This window comes from Crotalus tigris, unplaced genomic scaffold, assembly GCF_016545835.1.
Source record: "Crotalus tigris isolate CLP2741 ecotype Arizona unplaced genomic scaffold, ASM1654583v1 scf7180000024309.744930, whole genome shotgun sequence".
Taxonomy (NCBI): Eukaryota; Metazoa; Chordata; class Lepidosauria; order Squamata; family Viperidae; genus Crotalus; species Crotalus tigris.
Window position 1 is genome coordinate 316,779 of NW_024100481.1, and position 16,790 is coordinate 333,568.

Genomic DNA, 16,790 nt, shown 5'->3' on the forward strand with positions numbered 1-16,790 from the left:
TTGCAATTGACTAATAGCGAATTTGTCAATGCCAATGGTGTTCAAGTGGTGCTCCAGTTGTTTTGGGATTGCACCCAAGGAGCCTATGACTCTTGGTACTACCCTTGCTTGCTTTTGCCCCAGTCTTTCTATTTCTATTTGTAGGTCTTTGTATTTTGTTATCTTCTCCAGTTCTTTCTCTTCTATTCTGCTGTCTCCAGGCACTGCCACGTCCACTATCCAGACTTTTTGTCTTTCTTATCGACAATTGTTAAGTCTGGGGTGTTATGTTGCAGGTGCTTGTCTGTTTGAATTCTGAAGTCCCAGAGCAGTTTAATTTTATCATTTCTATGACTTTCTCTATTTTATGATCCCACCAGTTTTTGCTTACAGGCAAATGATATTTTTTGCAGATCTTCCAATGCACCATTGTTGCTACTTTGTCATGCCGCTGCTTGTAGTCAGTCTGTGCAATCTTCTTGCAACAGCTTACCAAGTGGTCCACTGTTTCTTCAGCTTCTTTGCATAGGCGGCACTTACTGTCTGTTGCTTATTATTATTATTATTATTATTATTATTATTGTTATTATTATTATTAATGAGACTTGGAGCTGGAGAGCTTCTTCCCAGGGCTCAAAATTTGCGCACGTGTGTGTGTGATCTCTGGGGCTTTTTTTTTTTTTCAGCTGACCCTCCTGCCAGCCGCAGAAGTCGAACACTTGATCAGATTGGCTCAAAATTCAAAGCTGCCAATTTGGTAAGAGGAAAGAGCAGCCTGGCAGACTATAGGGGGCATTTGGGTAACCGACCTGGAGCCACTTTTCCTGAAAGGGACAGGTGCCCTGTTTTGAAGGAACGATGTGGGGGGGGGAGGGAAATGAGCTGTGCCAAGTTTGCAATATACGCAATAATCTCTTGCGGAGGGTTTAGTTCCAGCTGACATTTATAGAACGGTTGCACAATCTTTCCTTTTTCTGGGAAAAGCCTCAACTGAGAATTGCAAGAGGGGGTTTTGCTCAAGTGTCACTTTGCTGAGGGACTTGTGATGCCACGTGCAGCCTGGACCAATTATAGTACTGGACGCACTTCCATAATTTCAAGCTCATGGCGTCAACAAGCTAAGGAAGCTTTGGAATCTGAGGGGACCGTGTCCCAGGAAGAAAAGAGGGCGCAGCCATTGGAGCCTCGCTCCCTGGGCCAGCAGGCCTTCGAATCTCTTTGCAGCTTGCTTGGCAAGGTTTTCAGAAGTGGTTTGTCGTCGCCTCCCTTCTCAGACAGCCAGGAAAGAGGGAGAAGAGATAAACTTTCTCCACTGTCCATGTTACATCAAATGCAGGCAGTCTTCAGCTTACGATCTCCAAGGCCCCTTCCAACTTTTTTATTATTATTATTATTATTATTATTATTATTATTATTATTATTATTACTAACAATCTGCCTCCAGAAGCTGTGGATGCTCCAACACTGGAAGTTTTTAAGAAGAGACTGGACAATCATTCGTCTGAAATGGGATAGGGTTTCCTGCCTGAGCAGGGGGTCGGACTAGATGACCTCCAAGGTCCCTTCCAATTTTATTATTATTAACAACCTGCCTCCAGAAGCGGTGAATGCTCCAACACTGGAAGTTTTAAAAAAGAGACTGGACAGCCATTTGTCTGAAATGGGATAGGGTTTTCTGCCTGAGCAGGGGGTTGGACTAGATGACCTACAAGATCCCTCCCAACTCTATTATTATTGTTAACACTTGTTAAGGAAGTTTTGCCCCATTTCACGACTTCTCTTGCCAGAGCTGTTAAGTAAATCACTGCAGTGGTTGTTAGCAACACGGTTATTAAGTGAATCTGGCTTCCCCATTGACTTTGGTTGCAAATGGGGACACTGCAATGGTCATAAAGCTGAGTCAGTGGAAAAGCGTCTTGAATTTGATCAAGTCACCGTGGGGCTGTTGCAATGGCCGTGTGAAAAAGGTCATAACTCGCCTCTTTCAGAGCTTTAAACGGTCACTAAGGGGAGGACTACCAGTACTACTTTCCTTCCTTATAACTTGGCCTTACGTTCTGGGCACCGTCTTGCCCTCTGTGGGAGAACTCGCACACAGGTTTCGTAACCCTTTCCGGGGCCAGGAAATTCTTGGCTTTTGAGGGGTATCCAGGGGGCTACAGCCCACCCTTGCCTGTAACATGGCTTGGCTTCCTGTCTGCCTTCAGTGCAACTGCCCGGTGCGTTGAGGGCTCAGCCCTGCAAGGCCGTCTCCTTTAGCACTCCAGAAACACTCTGTAAATGGGCATTGTTTGTGTAGCCACAACAATTGTGTTTTTCTCCTGAGGTTCCTGCGCATAATCCTGTCTTTCGATATGGTTCTATTACCTGTAAGTTAGCAGTTTCCAAGTTCTAGGCCAGGAGTGTCCAATCTTGGCCACTGTAGGGCAGGGCTCTCCACCTTTGGCCACTTTAAGACTTGTGGACTTTAACTCCCAGAATTCCCCAGCCAGCAAAGCTGGCTGGGGAATTCTGGGAGTTGAAGTCCACAAGTCTTAAAGTGCCCAAGATTGGATACCCCTGTTTTAGGCCTTGACCATTATATAAGAGATGCTGCATGCACTTATTTGTTTATTTTATCACAAGAGGTTAACAAACTCAACTCCAAAATACAGAAGGGGGGGTGAAGGGAACGTGGGTGGGGGGAAATGAAGATTTTTTTTTTCATAGACAGAATCAAGCTGGATTGGAGAATATCCCCAAAGAGTTTCATGGGGGCTGGACTCGGAGAACTCACTGTGCCTGTTGCATCGATGGGGGAGGGAGATTTACGAAGACCTGATGCATAAATTAACAAACGAACAACAAATCTGGGAAACACATGACTGGCGTGTATGTGAACACTTTGCTAAGGTGGTGCCAGCACAATCAGGCGCAGCCAGGCTGGCTGGACACCTCCTCCTCCTCCTCCTCCCCCCTCACTTGTGAATTCCCACCCCTTTTGGAGGCTGCAAGGATTATTTACAGCAATGGTGTGAATCGCCAGCCGGTCACTCCCGCCTCCGTCTCCTGGGTTGTCAGAAGCCTGCAAGCAGCCTGGCTCCTGCGTTGGGAGGGGAACGCCTCAAATTGTTGCAGGCTGCCAACTGTTCAAAGACCATCATCCCGAAGCCAAAATCTTCCCAGTAGCCCAGGGCACAGTGGGTGCCTGCCCAAATATTAGCTTTTGCTTCACGAGGCTGTTTGGCAACAGCGAAAAAGGGTCGTAGTGCAGTCAGAATAACAGAACCACAGAATAACAAGAGTCCTCTTCTCCTGCTGAGGCAGGAGCTCCTGTTCCATTTCAGACAAATCTTTGCCCCGTCTCTTAAAAGCCTCCAGTGATGAAGTACCTACAAGTTCTGGAGGCAAGCCCTTCCATTGGTTAATTGATGTGGGATTACAGGATAACAGAAGGGACCTTGGAGGTCTTCTAGTCCAACCCCCTGCTCAAGCAGGAGACCCTATGGCCTATACCAGTGGTTCTCAACCTTTTTAATGCCGTGACCCCCAACCGGTCGTAAGTCGAGGACTACTCAACCGGTCGTAAATCGAGGACTACTCAACTGGTGCAGCACCGTTTGCAGAATGGGAATTTTGGCGGGCTCAGCAGGGCAGAGACAGCCTGGACAATTCCTATTGGCTTTTGAAAGCCAATAGAATTAGACTCTATTCAAGAGAGTCTATTCTATTGGCTTTCCAAAGCCAATAGAATAAAAGGGAGGAGCACAGCTAAGGAAAAGGGGGAAAAAAATGGCAGACTGCGTTGTTCGGCGACCCCCGTGAAATGGTTATTCGACCCCAAATGGGGTCCCGACCCACAGGTGGAGAACCACTGGCCTATACCATTCCAGACAAGTGGCTGTGCAGTCTTAAAAACTTCCAGTGTTGGAGCATTCACACTTTCTGGAGGCAGGTTGTTCTACTGGTTAATTGTCCTCATTGTTAGAGACGTTTCTCCTTAATTCCAGGTTGCTTCTCTTCTTGATTAGTTTCCATCCGTTGCTTCTTGTCCTGCCTTCGGGGGCTTTGGAAAATAAGTTGACCCCCCTCTTCTTTGGGGCAGCCCCTCAAATATTGTAAGGCTGCTATCGTGTCACCCCTACAGTCTTCCCAATGCAGACTTGCTGGTTTTGCTATTTTGGTCCTTGACCAATCAAAGCACAATTGATAAAATGAAGCGCAGAAAATAATCCCCTAATGAGAACTATTTGAAGGGAAATTGGCTGTTTTCAGAAACATACATTTATCTTGATTTAAACTGAAAGTTGGAATGCCCCAGAAATTTAAACACATAAATTTTAAATAAAAAAAGGGGTAATCGACTGGTGACGAATACCTCTGCGTAACTGCCAACAGGAAAATTTATTTCTGATGATTTTAATGTTTTTATGCTGCAAGGCGCCAGTCATTTCAAAACCAGATGGGTGGCAAATAAATTTAGTTAATAATTAATTCATTAATAATAGAACATAATACAGGCATGTGTGGTTTTGCAATCTGTTCATTTGGGGCCTCCGTGTATTTATTCATTCCTTTAGCTGCAAGGTCCCCAATCCTGAGGGCCGAATGCCCAGAGGGGCTATGCCAGGGAAGCTGCCCCTCCAGTGACCCACCAGCTGAGCTGCCCTGGCATGCCCACCTTGCCAGCCTCTCCTCGGTCCCCCATGCTCCCCGGATGTCCGATTCTTCCTGGACCTTGAAGTCCAGGACAGGGACCCACTTGGGGAGAGCATCCTGGGTATCTGAGGGTGTGGAGGACAGTGCCCACCTCACTGCCCACGTTGGGGGTCTTCATCGGTTCATGAGGCTACCCAAATTTTTGGAATGTGTGGCTGATTTGGAGAAGGCCCACACCGACGTTTCTCAACCTTGGCAAGATTAAGAGGGGTCGTGGACTTCAACTCCCAGAATTCCTTAACCCAGGGGAATTCTGGGAGTTGAAGTCCACCCCTCTTAAACTTCCTAACGGCCTCTATCCTGTTTAGCAAAGTCAGCCTAGCCAAGGATTGGAGAGACTAGATGCGTGTTAGAAGCAAAAACGCTCGATAGATCCGCGTCCCAAGCAGAGAGGCATCGGATCCTGCCCATGGCACGCACGGGCTCCTGCGCGCTTCGCCAGTGGTGCGCATGCGCCACAAGGACACCGCCCCCGGGCAGGCTTAGCCCGCCGACAGCTTCCGCGTAGGCGCGCGCAGGCCACACCCTGCCCCTACCGTTAGGCTAACGGTGCGCGCGAGGGCCCTGCGAGGCGAGCATGCGTCGCGCGAGGTGGGCGGCGCCCGGCGCATGCGCGGAGGCGGCGTCCGGGGACAGCCGTGGGGCTCAGGTGCGCCCGGATGGCGGCGGCGGCGGGCGGCGGGGGCTCCGCGTCCGGGCCGGGCTCGAGGAAGCCGGGCTCGCCGCGGGACTCGGAGTCGGAGCTGTGGTCCCGCCGCGTGCGGGAGCTGGTGAGCGCGGAGCCGGCCAGCCGCCTGTGCTTCGAGTGCGGGCAGCGCGGCGTCACCTACGTGGACATCACCATCGGCAGCTTCGTCTGCACCGCCTGCTCGGGGGCGCTGTGAGTCCCCCCCCTCCCTCCCCGGGGGCTCCCCCTGGCCTGGGGATCCTGGGTGGGGAAGGGGGCTTTCCAGGGGTTAAAAGGGGAGCCCTGCCCCCCGCCCCCTTGAAGGTCGGGGGGAGGGAGGGAGGGGCGGCACACCTGGCACCTGCAGGGCGCAAAGGCTTCTCCCCGCCCCCTGTGAGACTGCCGGGGGGGAGAGAGACCCCTCCCTCCTTCCTGGGGTGCTCCCCCTTGCCTGGGTGGGGGGAGCGGAGCCTTGCCCCCCCCCTTGAGGGTGGAGGGAGGAGCAGCACACCTGGCACTTGCAGGGGGCAAACGTTACCTGCCTGCCTGCCTGCCTGCCTGCAGGTATTTTCCGCCAGGGAGAGCGGAGTTTCTCAACCGTGAGAAGCAAGCAAAGGTGTGAACTACAACTCCCAGAATTCCCCAGCCAGCGAGTTCTGGGAGTTGTAGTCAACGCTTCTGCAAGCGGCCAAGGTTGAGCAACATTGGCCTCTAGGCTGTTTTGCACCCCCACGTTCAAGGTCAGACCCACAAAGGATCAGAGAGAGTAGATCCGTATCCGGCCATCTCACTGGAGAATTCTGGGAGTTGAAGTCCACCCATCAGACTCGAAGAAAGAAATGCCTGGCTTCCTGCCACTGTCCTCCTTCTCTTTTTATTCTGTTCTCAAACTCTGCTGGTCGCCCTGGGGGTGGCAGTCCCTGGCCCGCTGCCTCTGGACGATGCCAGCGCTTCCAAGCAGGCAATGCAGAGAGCTGCAGATCTGCATTTCGTTTCTTGGTCCCGTAGCCTGTTGCCACCCTCGGTGGCTGATCCTGCTTCAGATAGGAACGTGAATTCAAATGTGGGCTACCAGCATCAGTGGGGCAAGGAGGGGAGATGTCCGGGCATTCCCTTATTCCGGTCTTGGCAGATGGAAACTACAGTGATTGGAGCAGATGCAATTTGTGCCCCAATCTTAACGTACCTGGGCAGATCACTGATAATAAAATGGAATAGACGCTTGCAAAAAAAGGACAAGCAAGATCTAAAAGACCGCTCACACAACATCTTTAACCTGTTTGTGAAAACTAAGGATTGGGGCAGTGGAAAGTTGTGTTGTTTGCTCACACCACACCAGGTTTATGAAGGGGGACCTTGATAGCTGGGGAAGATGCCATGAAAATAAGCATCTTGAACTTGTAAGAAGAACAGGTGAAGGTGTGTTGAGCATCCAGGAAAGTTTCTGCATTGAAAATGGGCTGCAGCTTGCTAGCCTCTGCCACGCGGCATGAAGAGGCCTGTGTCAGAAGGAAACGCGGCCCTAATTTCACCGGGCGTCTCAAAGGGATAGAGAACGCTCCACCGCAGGAGCTTGGCATCCTCGGCATATAGATGGGTTTGGAGCAAGCGAGGCCTGTGTTTCCTTTTCCTCCATGGAGATCAGCTCCGACAGGGGGGTCCACTCTCTGCAACTCCGAGACTTGTGGACTTCAGCTCCCAGAATTCCCCAGCCAGCTGTGGATGTGTCTGATTTGTGGAAACCCAAAAGATTTAGGACCCAGTCTGAAGCCACGCTGAGCTGGGTCCCTCCCCGTGTTGCTTTCCCTCTCCGAAGGACGGTCTGAGAGCTGAATTGTTTGGTCCTCTTAATCATTAACTGCCAGGGGCCGAAGAAGAATCCGCAGTTCAGACGGGTGGAAACTTGGCTGCCACTGAGCCAGGAAGAGCCTGCGGGCAGGAACTGGACGCTGCTTGGCCCTGAATCTCAGCTCAGAATGGGGGGAGGGGGGGAGGGTCCTGGCTGCGTGGTTGCCTGTCGTCAGCCCCACTCACCCGATTGGCCCTCTTGCAGGCCGAAGATTCACCCCCAAACTCGGCCCTGCCCTGTCTCCTAGGGCAGTGTTTCCCAAACTTGACAATTTTAAGGCATGTGGACTTCAACTCCCAGAATTCCACAGCCAGCGTTGCTGGCTGTGGAATTCTGGGAGTTGAAGTCCTCATGCCTTAAAATTGTCAAGTTTGGGAAACACTGTCCTAGGGGCCTAGGGAGCATCCAGCTCCGGTCAGGGCCCATAAAAGGAGGACCAGGGGAGACATGATAGTCTTCCAATATTTGAGGGGCTGCCACAAAGAAGAGGGGCTCCCCCTGTCAATGAAGAGGTGCTCAGTCATCCAGGTCATGGTGCTTTTTTAAAAGGCGACTGGATTTTGTGTTTCCTTGAAGACTTTTCGCTTCATATCCAGGAAAGCTTCTTCAGTTCAGGACTGAAGTCCGGTTTCCTTTTGAAAAAGCACCAGGGGGTCCGGCTATTCTCCAAAGCAGCAGAAGGCGGGACGAGAAGCAGCGGACGGAAACTAATCAAGGAGAGAAGCGACCTGAAATTAAGGAGAAACTTCCTGACAGGGAGGACAATTAGCCAGTGGAACTGCTTGCCTCTAGAAGTTGTGGCGGCTCTATCACTGGAGGTTTTTAAGAAGAGGCTAGACAGCCACTAGTCTCAAACAGGGTTGGACTAGAAGATCTCCAAGATCCCTTCCAACTCTATCAATCTGTTACCTGTGCATTACTGTAACTTGCTTTTCTCTTCCCCCCCCTCCCATGTAGCCGTGGCCTGAATCCCCCTCACCGGGTGAAATCCATCTCCATGACCACCTTCACAGAGGGCGAGGTGCAGTTCCTCCAGTCTCGTGGGAATGAAGTGAGTGGGGGTCACGGGGAGGGGGGGGTCTTGGCTGCTTTGCCTTTGGTGATAAAATGGTTGAACAGGCACACTTTGATTCCAGTAACATCCCACACCAGGGGTAGGCAACCTTGGCTCTTTTATGATTCGTGGACTTCAACTCCCAGAATTCCTGAGCCAGCCGTGAGGGAAAAGGGAGAGGTTTCCAAGCTGAGCCATGCTGGCTCAGGAATTCTGGGAGTTGAACTCCACCAGTCATGAAGGGGGCCATAGTTCCCCTATGCTGGCTCAGGAATTCTGGGAGTTGAACACCACCAGTCATGAAGGGGGCCATAGTTCCCCCATGCTGGCTCAGGAATTCTGGGAGTTGAAGTCCAGAAGTCATCAAGGGAGCCATAGTTCCCCCCCCCCCGCTGGCTGAGGAATTCTGGGAGTTGAAGTCCACCACTCATGAGGGGGCCATAGTTCCCCCCATGCTGGCTGAGGAATTCTGGGAGTTGGAGTCCATGAGTCATGAGGGGGCCATAGTTCCCCCATGCTGGCTGAGGAATTCTGGGAGTTGAAGTCCACCACTCATGAGGGGGCCATAGTTCCCCCATGCTGGCTCAGGAATTCTGGGAGTTGAAGTCCACGAGTCCTAAAAGAGCCAAGGTTGCCTACCTCTGTCCCACACCATCTGATAAACCCCCACAGAGTTGCCTGCCTACAAGCTGAGCAGCATATCAGTTTATTAGGTAATTTCCCTCCCATCCCCAAGGCATAAAGGGATGTAAACTGGGTGTGTGTATATATACAACGCTGCAAGCATCTTTGCATTTTAAGAAGCAGCCCAGCCCTTCCTTGCCCAGGCGGAAGAGGCTGCGTCCCTTAGGGTCCTCTGCTTCTCAGCTACACCCTTTGATTAAACGGATTTGCTTCCTAGAGAGGGACGGAGTCCTGATTGGGAGCCCCAGAGGAGCTTTTCCCAAAAGGCAGCCGGAAGAAAGCCTGGCTGCCTTTGGGGGGAGAAACACCTTTGGGGCAACCGGGACCTGGACGACTGAGCCTCTCCAGAGACGTCCCTGTTTGTAGCCATTTCCTCTCGTTCGGACCCCTCCCCAGGCCTGCCGGAAGATCTGGTTGGGGTCTTTTGATTCGCGGTCGTCCCTGCTGCCAGATTCTCAGGACCCTCAGAAAGTGAAGGAGTTTCTGCAGGAGAAATACGAGAAGAAGCGATGGTGAGCATGAAAGCAGAGGCTCTGCATTCGGCCCCTGAGGAGGTCCGTAGCCTCGGGGCTGTGTGGGGCTGGCACTGTGTGGGGCTGCCTCCGAGCAGAAGCCATCGCTTCGGGCACTCCGGTGCAGCGTTTCCCTTGGCTGGCTTCCAGCTGAGCAAACGTCGATAGAGCTCGGCTGTCCCAGCCGTGCAAACCAGTCCTGTCCATCCCTGGGGCAGGAGAGCAGGTGGATCGCCAGCCCCTGTTGTTTCCCACTAGCCAGCCAATGCGCAGAAAAATTAACCAAAAAGCTTGTTTTTTAAAAAAAAACATTAACAGAAAACCCAATAAGAAACAGCAGGACGCAGCTGGGCTGCCCTTGCTGAAAGGACCTGAATTCGTACTGAAATCCCCAGGGCTTGCACAAACAGCCCCTAATTTGGAGCCGAGAGGCTAAAAACGCCGGGCGTGTCGGTCTTCCACGTCAACCGTTCAAGAAAGCTGGCAGGAGGGGCTTGACCTCGGTTGGCCCCGCTGAATCCCCTTCCCCCTGCCCACCCGGCTGCCTGTTTGTTTTTAATGGCCTTTTCTTCTTCCCGTCCTGGAACAGGCCCCAGGCAGACCGGCCTCTGAGTGTCAGGCGGCTCCTTAGGGCCACGGTGTAGGAACGGGCATCGCCCTGCGACAGGCAGCTTGGTGGGCTAAATCTCTGCCCTGCCTCGTCTCCAGGAGTTTAAGGCAGTGGTTCTCAACCTTTTTAATGCCGCGACCCCCCAACCGGTTGTAAGTCGAGGACTACTCAACCGGTTGTAAGTCGAGGACTACTCAACTGGTGCAGCACCGTTTGCAGACTGGGACTTTTGGCGGGCTCAGCAGGGCAGAGACAGCCTGGACAATTCCTATTGGCTTTGGAAAGCCAATAGAATTAGACTCTATTCAAGAGATCTATTCTATTGGCTTTCAAAAGCCAATAGAATAAAAGGGAGTAGCACAGCTAAGGAAAAGGGGGAAAAAATGGTGGACTGTGTTGTTTGGTGACCCCCGTGAAATGGTCGTTCGACCCCAAATGGGGTCCCGACCCACAGGCTGAGAACCACTGGTTTAAGGACTTAATAACGGTCATAGATCTGGCATCGGAGGACTGAGCGGCTCTACGACGTAGGACTCGTTGCTAGGCGACCATCTGGAGTTGTGGCCTACCTGCAGAGGAGGTGTTGCGCCCCAGTTCTGTCGTTCCCCCACACACAGTATGCGGTGTGTCCCATGGTCACGTGATTTGCCAAGACGCTCCCACACCCCAGCTAGCTGTGGGTTTGCTTAACGACTGCGTCATTCACTTAAGGACAGCTAGAAAAAAATGTCATCAGTGTGTAGAAAAGCCAGGTTTTACACCCGGGCGGGAAAAATCAAAGGCACAAGCCCAGATTAGGCGAAATCTGGCTCAAAAGCAGCCACGGTGGGAGCGACCTCGGAGTCCCAGTGGACGATCGCTTGACCCCGAGCCAACCGTGTATAGGCGCCGCTGCCGAAAAAGCGAATACAATGCTGGGTTGTGTAAACAGGCGCAGAATCAAGATCACATTATAAATTAGCACCGTTTTATAAAGCCTTATTAAGGCCACACCTGGAATACCAGCATCCAGTTTTGGTCACTGCATTACAAAAAAGATTGTTGAGACCTTGGAAAAAATTCGGAGAAGAGCAACTGAGATGATCCAAGGCCAGGAGACTAAAACGCACGAAGAACGGCTGCCGGACTTGAATTTGGCCACTCTAAAGAAGGAACAGGGGGGACGTGATAGCAGCGTACCAGTATTTGAGGGGCTGCCACAGAGAGGGGGGGGAAGAATCAACCTATTTTCCAAAGCACCAGGACTAGAAGACCCCCCCCCCAAGGTCCCTTCCAGCTCTGCTCTGATTGATCGCTGTAAAATCGGACTGTCTCGTGAGTGACCCAGTTCAGAACCGTTACGACGTACGGCCTTAATGATACAGACTCCGTTAGTCGCATGTCGAGGAGGGCCCATGTGCAGGAGGGGGCTTCCGCCCCCTGGGATAAACTCATCAAGGGGGCAAAGAGGAGGAGGAGGAGGCAGCAGGAGGGCTGGAAAGCCTTCCCCCCTCTCCCCCAGGTGGGGCTTACCCTGTCCCGTTTTTACTCGCAGGTATGTGTCGCCTGAGCAGGCCAGAAGCTTAGCCGCTTTGAGTGCCCAGAGTTCCCCTGCGGAAGCCAAGACTGGTGCCAAGACCCCCCAGGTCAGAGCTCCTGGCTAAGGGGGGGGCTCCCCTGGGCCCTTCCACCCAGTCAGCTGGCATGCAGGCTCCGCTGGGGGCCCAGTTCAGCCAAGGGGTCCTGGCAGCTTGGGGGCAGGGAGTCTGGAGGAGCTGGCACATGACTTAAAGGCAGGCACTGGGCCCCTTGCATGGGGGAGGGGCTCTGTCCTTGACCCACGGCTGGCTTTGTGCAGTCTGGGGGGGAGGGGGGGGGCTTTCTGCTTCCCAGTAACCCCCTTTTCTTGCAGGTGTCGGAGAAAGCCCCGCCCCCGGCTGCCCAGCCGGCCAAAAAGGCCAGCACAGACCTCCTGGCGGACATAGGGGGGGACCCCTTTGCGGCCCCCCCACCTGGGCCTGCCTTCCCTGCCTTTGGAGGTGAGTACCGTCTGGCTCCAGGGGGGTCTCGTAATGTGGGTGGGGTCTTCCTGTCGGGCATGGGGGAGCCATAGGCCGAAGCCTTCTCCTCTATGTTGACCGGGCTATCAGAGAGGAAGACCTGGGTGGTCTCAGAAGGGGGAGGAGCTCAGGCGGGACCCTGAGCATCAATGGGGGGGGGCTGGGGGCTGGCAGGGAACAGGCTGAGCATACTGAGGATCGCAGCTTGTAGGGCAGGGGTTCTCAACCTTGGCAACTTTAAGACTTGTGGACTTCAACTCCCAGAATTCCTCAGCCAGCTTTGCTGGCTGAGGAATTCTGGGAGTTGAAGTCCACAAGTCTTAAAGTTGCCAAGGTTGAGAACCCCTGTTGTAGGGGAACTGGGAGGGAGGGCAGCGCGGACTGGGTGACCAGCCTGAAACGGCCTGGGACTCCCACCCCCCTCCTGGTTTCCAGACTGCCGTGCCGCTGGAGGAATCCCCCCTCCCAAAGGCAACCTCTGTGCTTGGAAAGAGTAGAGACCACAGTGCCTTTTCTGGGGGGGGGGGGAAGGGTCTGTGGTCCTTGGGGTGGAATAAGACTCTCTCTTTCCCCCTCCCCATTTGTGTCCTCAGGCCCAGTAGCAGCTCACCCTGCCTTTCCCAGCTTCGATGCCTTTGCGGGAGGCCCGGCCCTGTCGACTTTTGGGGACCCCTTAGCCTCCAGCCACAGCCCTTTCCAGAGCCAACCGGTCCCTGCAGGTAACTGCAGCCCCCTCCCCCCCTTCCCTGCCCTCAGGCCTCGGGAGAGTCACCCCCAGTGCTTCCAGGGGGGGGGTCTGATTCCGATCTCGCAGGGATGCTTGCGGGGTGCATGTCTTGGCTCACTGTGAGTGGGGGGGTGGGAGGAACAGCCATCCCGGCCCCCCTTAGGCTGCAGGGGGCACCCTGTGCTTGCCTGCTGTGAGGGGGAGGGAAGGGGGCGCTCTTGCCAAGCTCCTTTGGGGAGCGTTTGTACTGAAAGGGGGAGTCTGGGGGGTCCCGCTCGGTGAGCGACGGGCGTCTTTGGGGCTGTCCTGCCAGCGAGGACCCCCTTGACCGCTGCTCTTCTTCCTCTGCCCTGCAGGTGGTGCCCACGTGGGAGCCTTCCCCGCCTCGCCTGCCAGCCAGCCCGGAGTGGGCATTCCGAGCCTGGGCGGAGCCTTCCGCGTGGGAGGGGTCCCGAGCAGGTAGCTCCCCTCCCGCTGGTGCCCGGGCGGTTCCCTCCCTCGGCTGCCCCCTCCCCCCCCCGGGCCAAGCCAGGAGCCGGTCTTGCGGCTGTCTCCCCTCCCGTTGACCCGCTCTTTCCTCCGGCAGCGTCTTCGGGCCCCTCAGCCAGTCCCCCGTCCTGCCCCCCTCCAGCCCAGCTACGGCCTTCGGGGGTAAGTAGCACTCCTGGGTTTGGGCGAGGGGCTGCGGGCACCCCTAGGGCCTCAAGCGGGTGATGCCCCTTCCTGCCTCTCTCCCGCAGTTCCGACGTGCACCAACCCCTTTGCCAGTCCGGTGGTCTCCCAGCCCACGCTCCCCTCCACCAACCCCTTCCAGACCAACGGCCTGGCCCAAGGTAAGCCCTCTCGGGGAGGGGGGACAGCCCTGTGAAGAGCGGCAACCCTGGCCGGAGGACCAGCTGAGGGTAGCCCTGGTGCCGCCCAGCCGTTGCGGGATGCCAAGGCCCTGGCGAGATGGAACTGCTGCTTAGAAACCAGCTCTCTGGGGGAGGGGTCCTGGAAGAAGGGCCATGAGCCCCTTCCTCTCTTTCTGGCTCTCCCTGTTCCGGGTTCAAGTGCCAGTCCAAATGTCCCAGAGCTTTGGGGCTTTTCTTACCGAGAATCAGGGTTCCAGCTGTCCTGCGTTTCATGAGTTTTAGCGGGTCGAGCCATTCAAAAGCTGTGGGAAGCTCCTCAGTGGGAGCCCCCTTCCTCCAGGGGTCAGTTTAGCGCAGGGGTAGGCCACCTGGGCTCTTTTAGGACTGGTGGACTTCAACTCCCAGAATTCCTCAGCCAGCCATGCCTGTTTTTTTTTTTTTTCACCTATCCCTTAAAGCGGAGAGATTGGAGAGGAAGGGATTCTAAGAGAGTGAGCAGGGCCACAAGGAGTATGCGGGCTCAGGAATTCTGGGAGTTGAAGTCCACCAGTCCTAAAAGAGCCCAGGTTGCCTACCCCTGGTTTAGCGCGAGGGACTTTGTTAGCCCAGGGGTGCTTGGCCGGCCCCCCACCTCTCAGAGCTAAGAAGTGACTGGTGCTGTGGGGGGACCCACGAGGGCAGCAGCGTCCTGGGCCCAGCCCCGAGGGGGAAGGAGGCAAGAGCCCCCAGAGAGAGAGCCGAGGAGAGCACTTCCTCCAAAGCCCCCAAAGGCAGGCAGGGAAGCAACGGATGAAAACCAGTCAAGGAGAGAGAGGAGCAACCTGGAATTAACTTCTTGGCTGCGAGGACGATTCACCAGGGGAACAGCTTGCCACCAGAAGTTGCAGGTGCTCCAAAACCGGAGAAATTGGGCAGCCCCTTGTCTGAAATGACGAAGGGTCTCCTGCTGGAGCGGGGGGGGGAGGGGGTTGGACTAGAAGACCTCCCAGGTCCCTTCACTCTGGTCCCTCCCCCGGCAGGCACCTTCCTGGTCGGGTCACCCGGCAGCTTCTCGGCCTCCCCGCTCTCCGGCGGCACCTTCGCTTCCCCGCTGCAGCAGGAGCCGCTGTTCTTCCCCACCCAGGGCGTTGTGGGTCAGCAGCACAACGGGGGTAAGAGGGAGCCCGGCCTCCCAGGGGAGTGGTGGGGGCAAGGGCTGCGGGCTTCCCTCTCTTGACCGCCCCCTCCTCGGCTTCAGGGACGTCCTTCGGAGGCTTCCCTGCAGGCCGAGACGGACAGAGGCCGCTTGGACTGCCTGCTGGCTACTCCACCAACCCTTTTGTGGTAAGGGGGCCTGGCCTGCTCCTCCACCCCCCTCTGAGCAGGGGTTTCTGGGGAGGGGTCTGAGAGGTCACTGGGAGGGTCTTGCAGCCGCAGCCTGTGTCCCTCACCCTCGTTCTCTCTCCCCCCCCCCCCCGCAGAACCCGATGGCTGCATCGCCTTCGCCCCGCTTCGGCCCGGCAAAGCACCCCCCCACCAACCCTTTCTCCTAGCCCCCTCCGGCCTCCAGAGCGGATGGAGACCCTCGGCCTGGAGTGGGGGGGTCAGTTCTGCACAGCAGGGCCTCCATCCCCAGGAAGGGGCCGCCTCGGAGGAAGCCAAAGGCTGTGCCTGACGGGTCACGGGGGCGGCCGGGGCCCCAGCGGAGGGGTGGCGGGGTGGGGGGGGCGGCCAGCCGAGGCCAAAGACACCCTGTGAAGGGCCTCCTTCTCTTCTCTCCCCCCCCCCCCCAGCACAGAGCCTGGGTCTGCTGCAGCTTCTTCCCTCCGGGCTGCTCTCCCACCCGGGGGTCTCCAGCAGGTCCTGCAGTTTCAGCCTGGGGGGGTTAAGGGGGGCCATGCAATTGGCCTACTCTGTGTGCAGTCTGGTGCCGCTTCTCCCCCTCTTCGGCCCCTCCCCTCCCTGCCCCCACGCTCATCTGGCGGCATCTGGCCAGGGGAAGTTTAGGGGGGGGGAGAAGGCCAGAGGACCCCCCCCCAGCTGCCTCTCCTCCTCACTCTTGGCTTTTTCTTGCACTAAACCTGGGGGCAGCGGAGTGGAGGGGGGTCAGTCCGGGAGGTTTCAGCTAGTCTGCAGTGTTTCTCAACCTTGCCCATTTTAAGGCGTGTGGACTTCAACTCCCAGAATTCCACAGCCAGCAATGCTGGCTGTGGAATTCTGGGAGTTGAAGTCCACACGCCTTAAAATGGGCAAGGTTGCGAAACACTGAGCTAGTGAGTTCAGCGGGTGGGGGGGCACTGTCCGCAGCCCCAGTGGACCCTGAAGAAAAGGAAGCAGGGACGGAGCCCCCTCCCAGCACTGGGAGCTGCCCCCCCCACATTTCCTTTCCAGAGGGGGGGGGAGTGCTCTCACGTGCCATATCTTTCGGAGCCTTTGGGGAGGGGGGGGGCTCCCTTCTGCCCGGATGTCCCCCCTCGCCTGCCCCAGGGGAGAGCTCTGTCCCAGAGTCTGCTCCACGTCTGCCCCCCCCCCCACTCAGAAAAGTCTTCCACCCCCCGACCCCCTCCCTCGTCAATCAGTGCCTGCTGAGTCATGTCCACAAGTGAGATTTGCGCTTTCGGAAAGCCCCCCCCCCTCCTGAGTCACGCTCTTGGGGGGGATTTTGGAAAATCTGACTGGGCCGAATTTAATCTCCCCCCACCCGGCCCCTACAAGCCAAAGACGCTTGTTTATGCTTAGTCTCCCCCCCCCCCAGCAGCAAAGCCATGCCTGGATGGGAGGGTGTCATGGTGGGGGTCTCCTTTGCACGTTGTTCCTTCTTTGCAGCATCTCATCCCAGGGCTCCGGGGGGTGGTGGTCTGCTCACCGTCCTCGTTCTTTTGTAGCACCCCCCCAGTCCTCCCCCTTGCTCCCGCAAAGAAGACTGGAGTTTATATTTTGGAGAAAAATATGGACCTACGTTTTTAAGGCTTATATCTATATGCTCACCAAATCTATATGTATAGCGAACACAAGCGTGTTGCACTCAAAATGTCTACAGATATATCTATACGAAGAGAGAAAAAAAGTGTATTTAACGACCTGGTGCAGAGGTGTTTCCTTCTTGTGACGGCAGAAGCCACTGCGTGTGCGTGTGTG

The 16,790-nt window shown here is 55.5% G+C and overlaps 1 protein-coding gene across 1 annotated transcript; it reads left to right on the forward strand.

Annotated features, from left to right (window-relative positions):
- Positions 1-5,276: 5,276 nt before the first annotated feature.
- Positions 5,277-16,732, forward strand: AGFG2 (ArfGAP with FG repeats 2). Its single transcript, XM_039324851.1, has 12 exons — positions 5,277-5,557; positions 8,151-8,244; positions 9,328-9,443; positions 11,588-11,678; positions 11,945-12,071; positions 12,686-12,811; positions 13,176-13,278; positions 13,406-13,470; positions 13,560-13,652; positions 14,693-14,824; positions 14,911-14,996; positions 15,134-16,732. Exons 1-12 carry the CDS (start codon positions 5,337-5,339, stop codon positions 15,203-15,205), a joined length of 1,326 nt encoding a protein of 441 aa, XP_039180785.1. The 5' UTR covers positions 5,277-5,336; the 3' UTR covers positions 15,206-16,732.
- Positions 16,733-16,790: the final 58 nt, after the last annotated feature.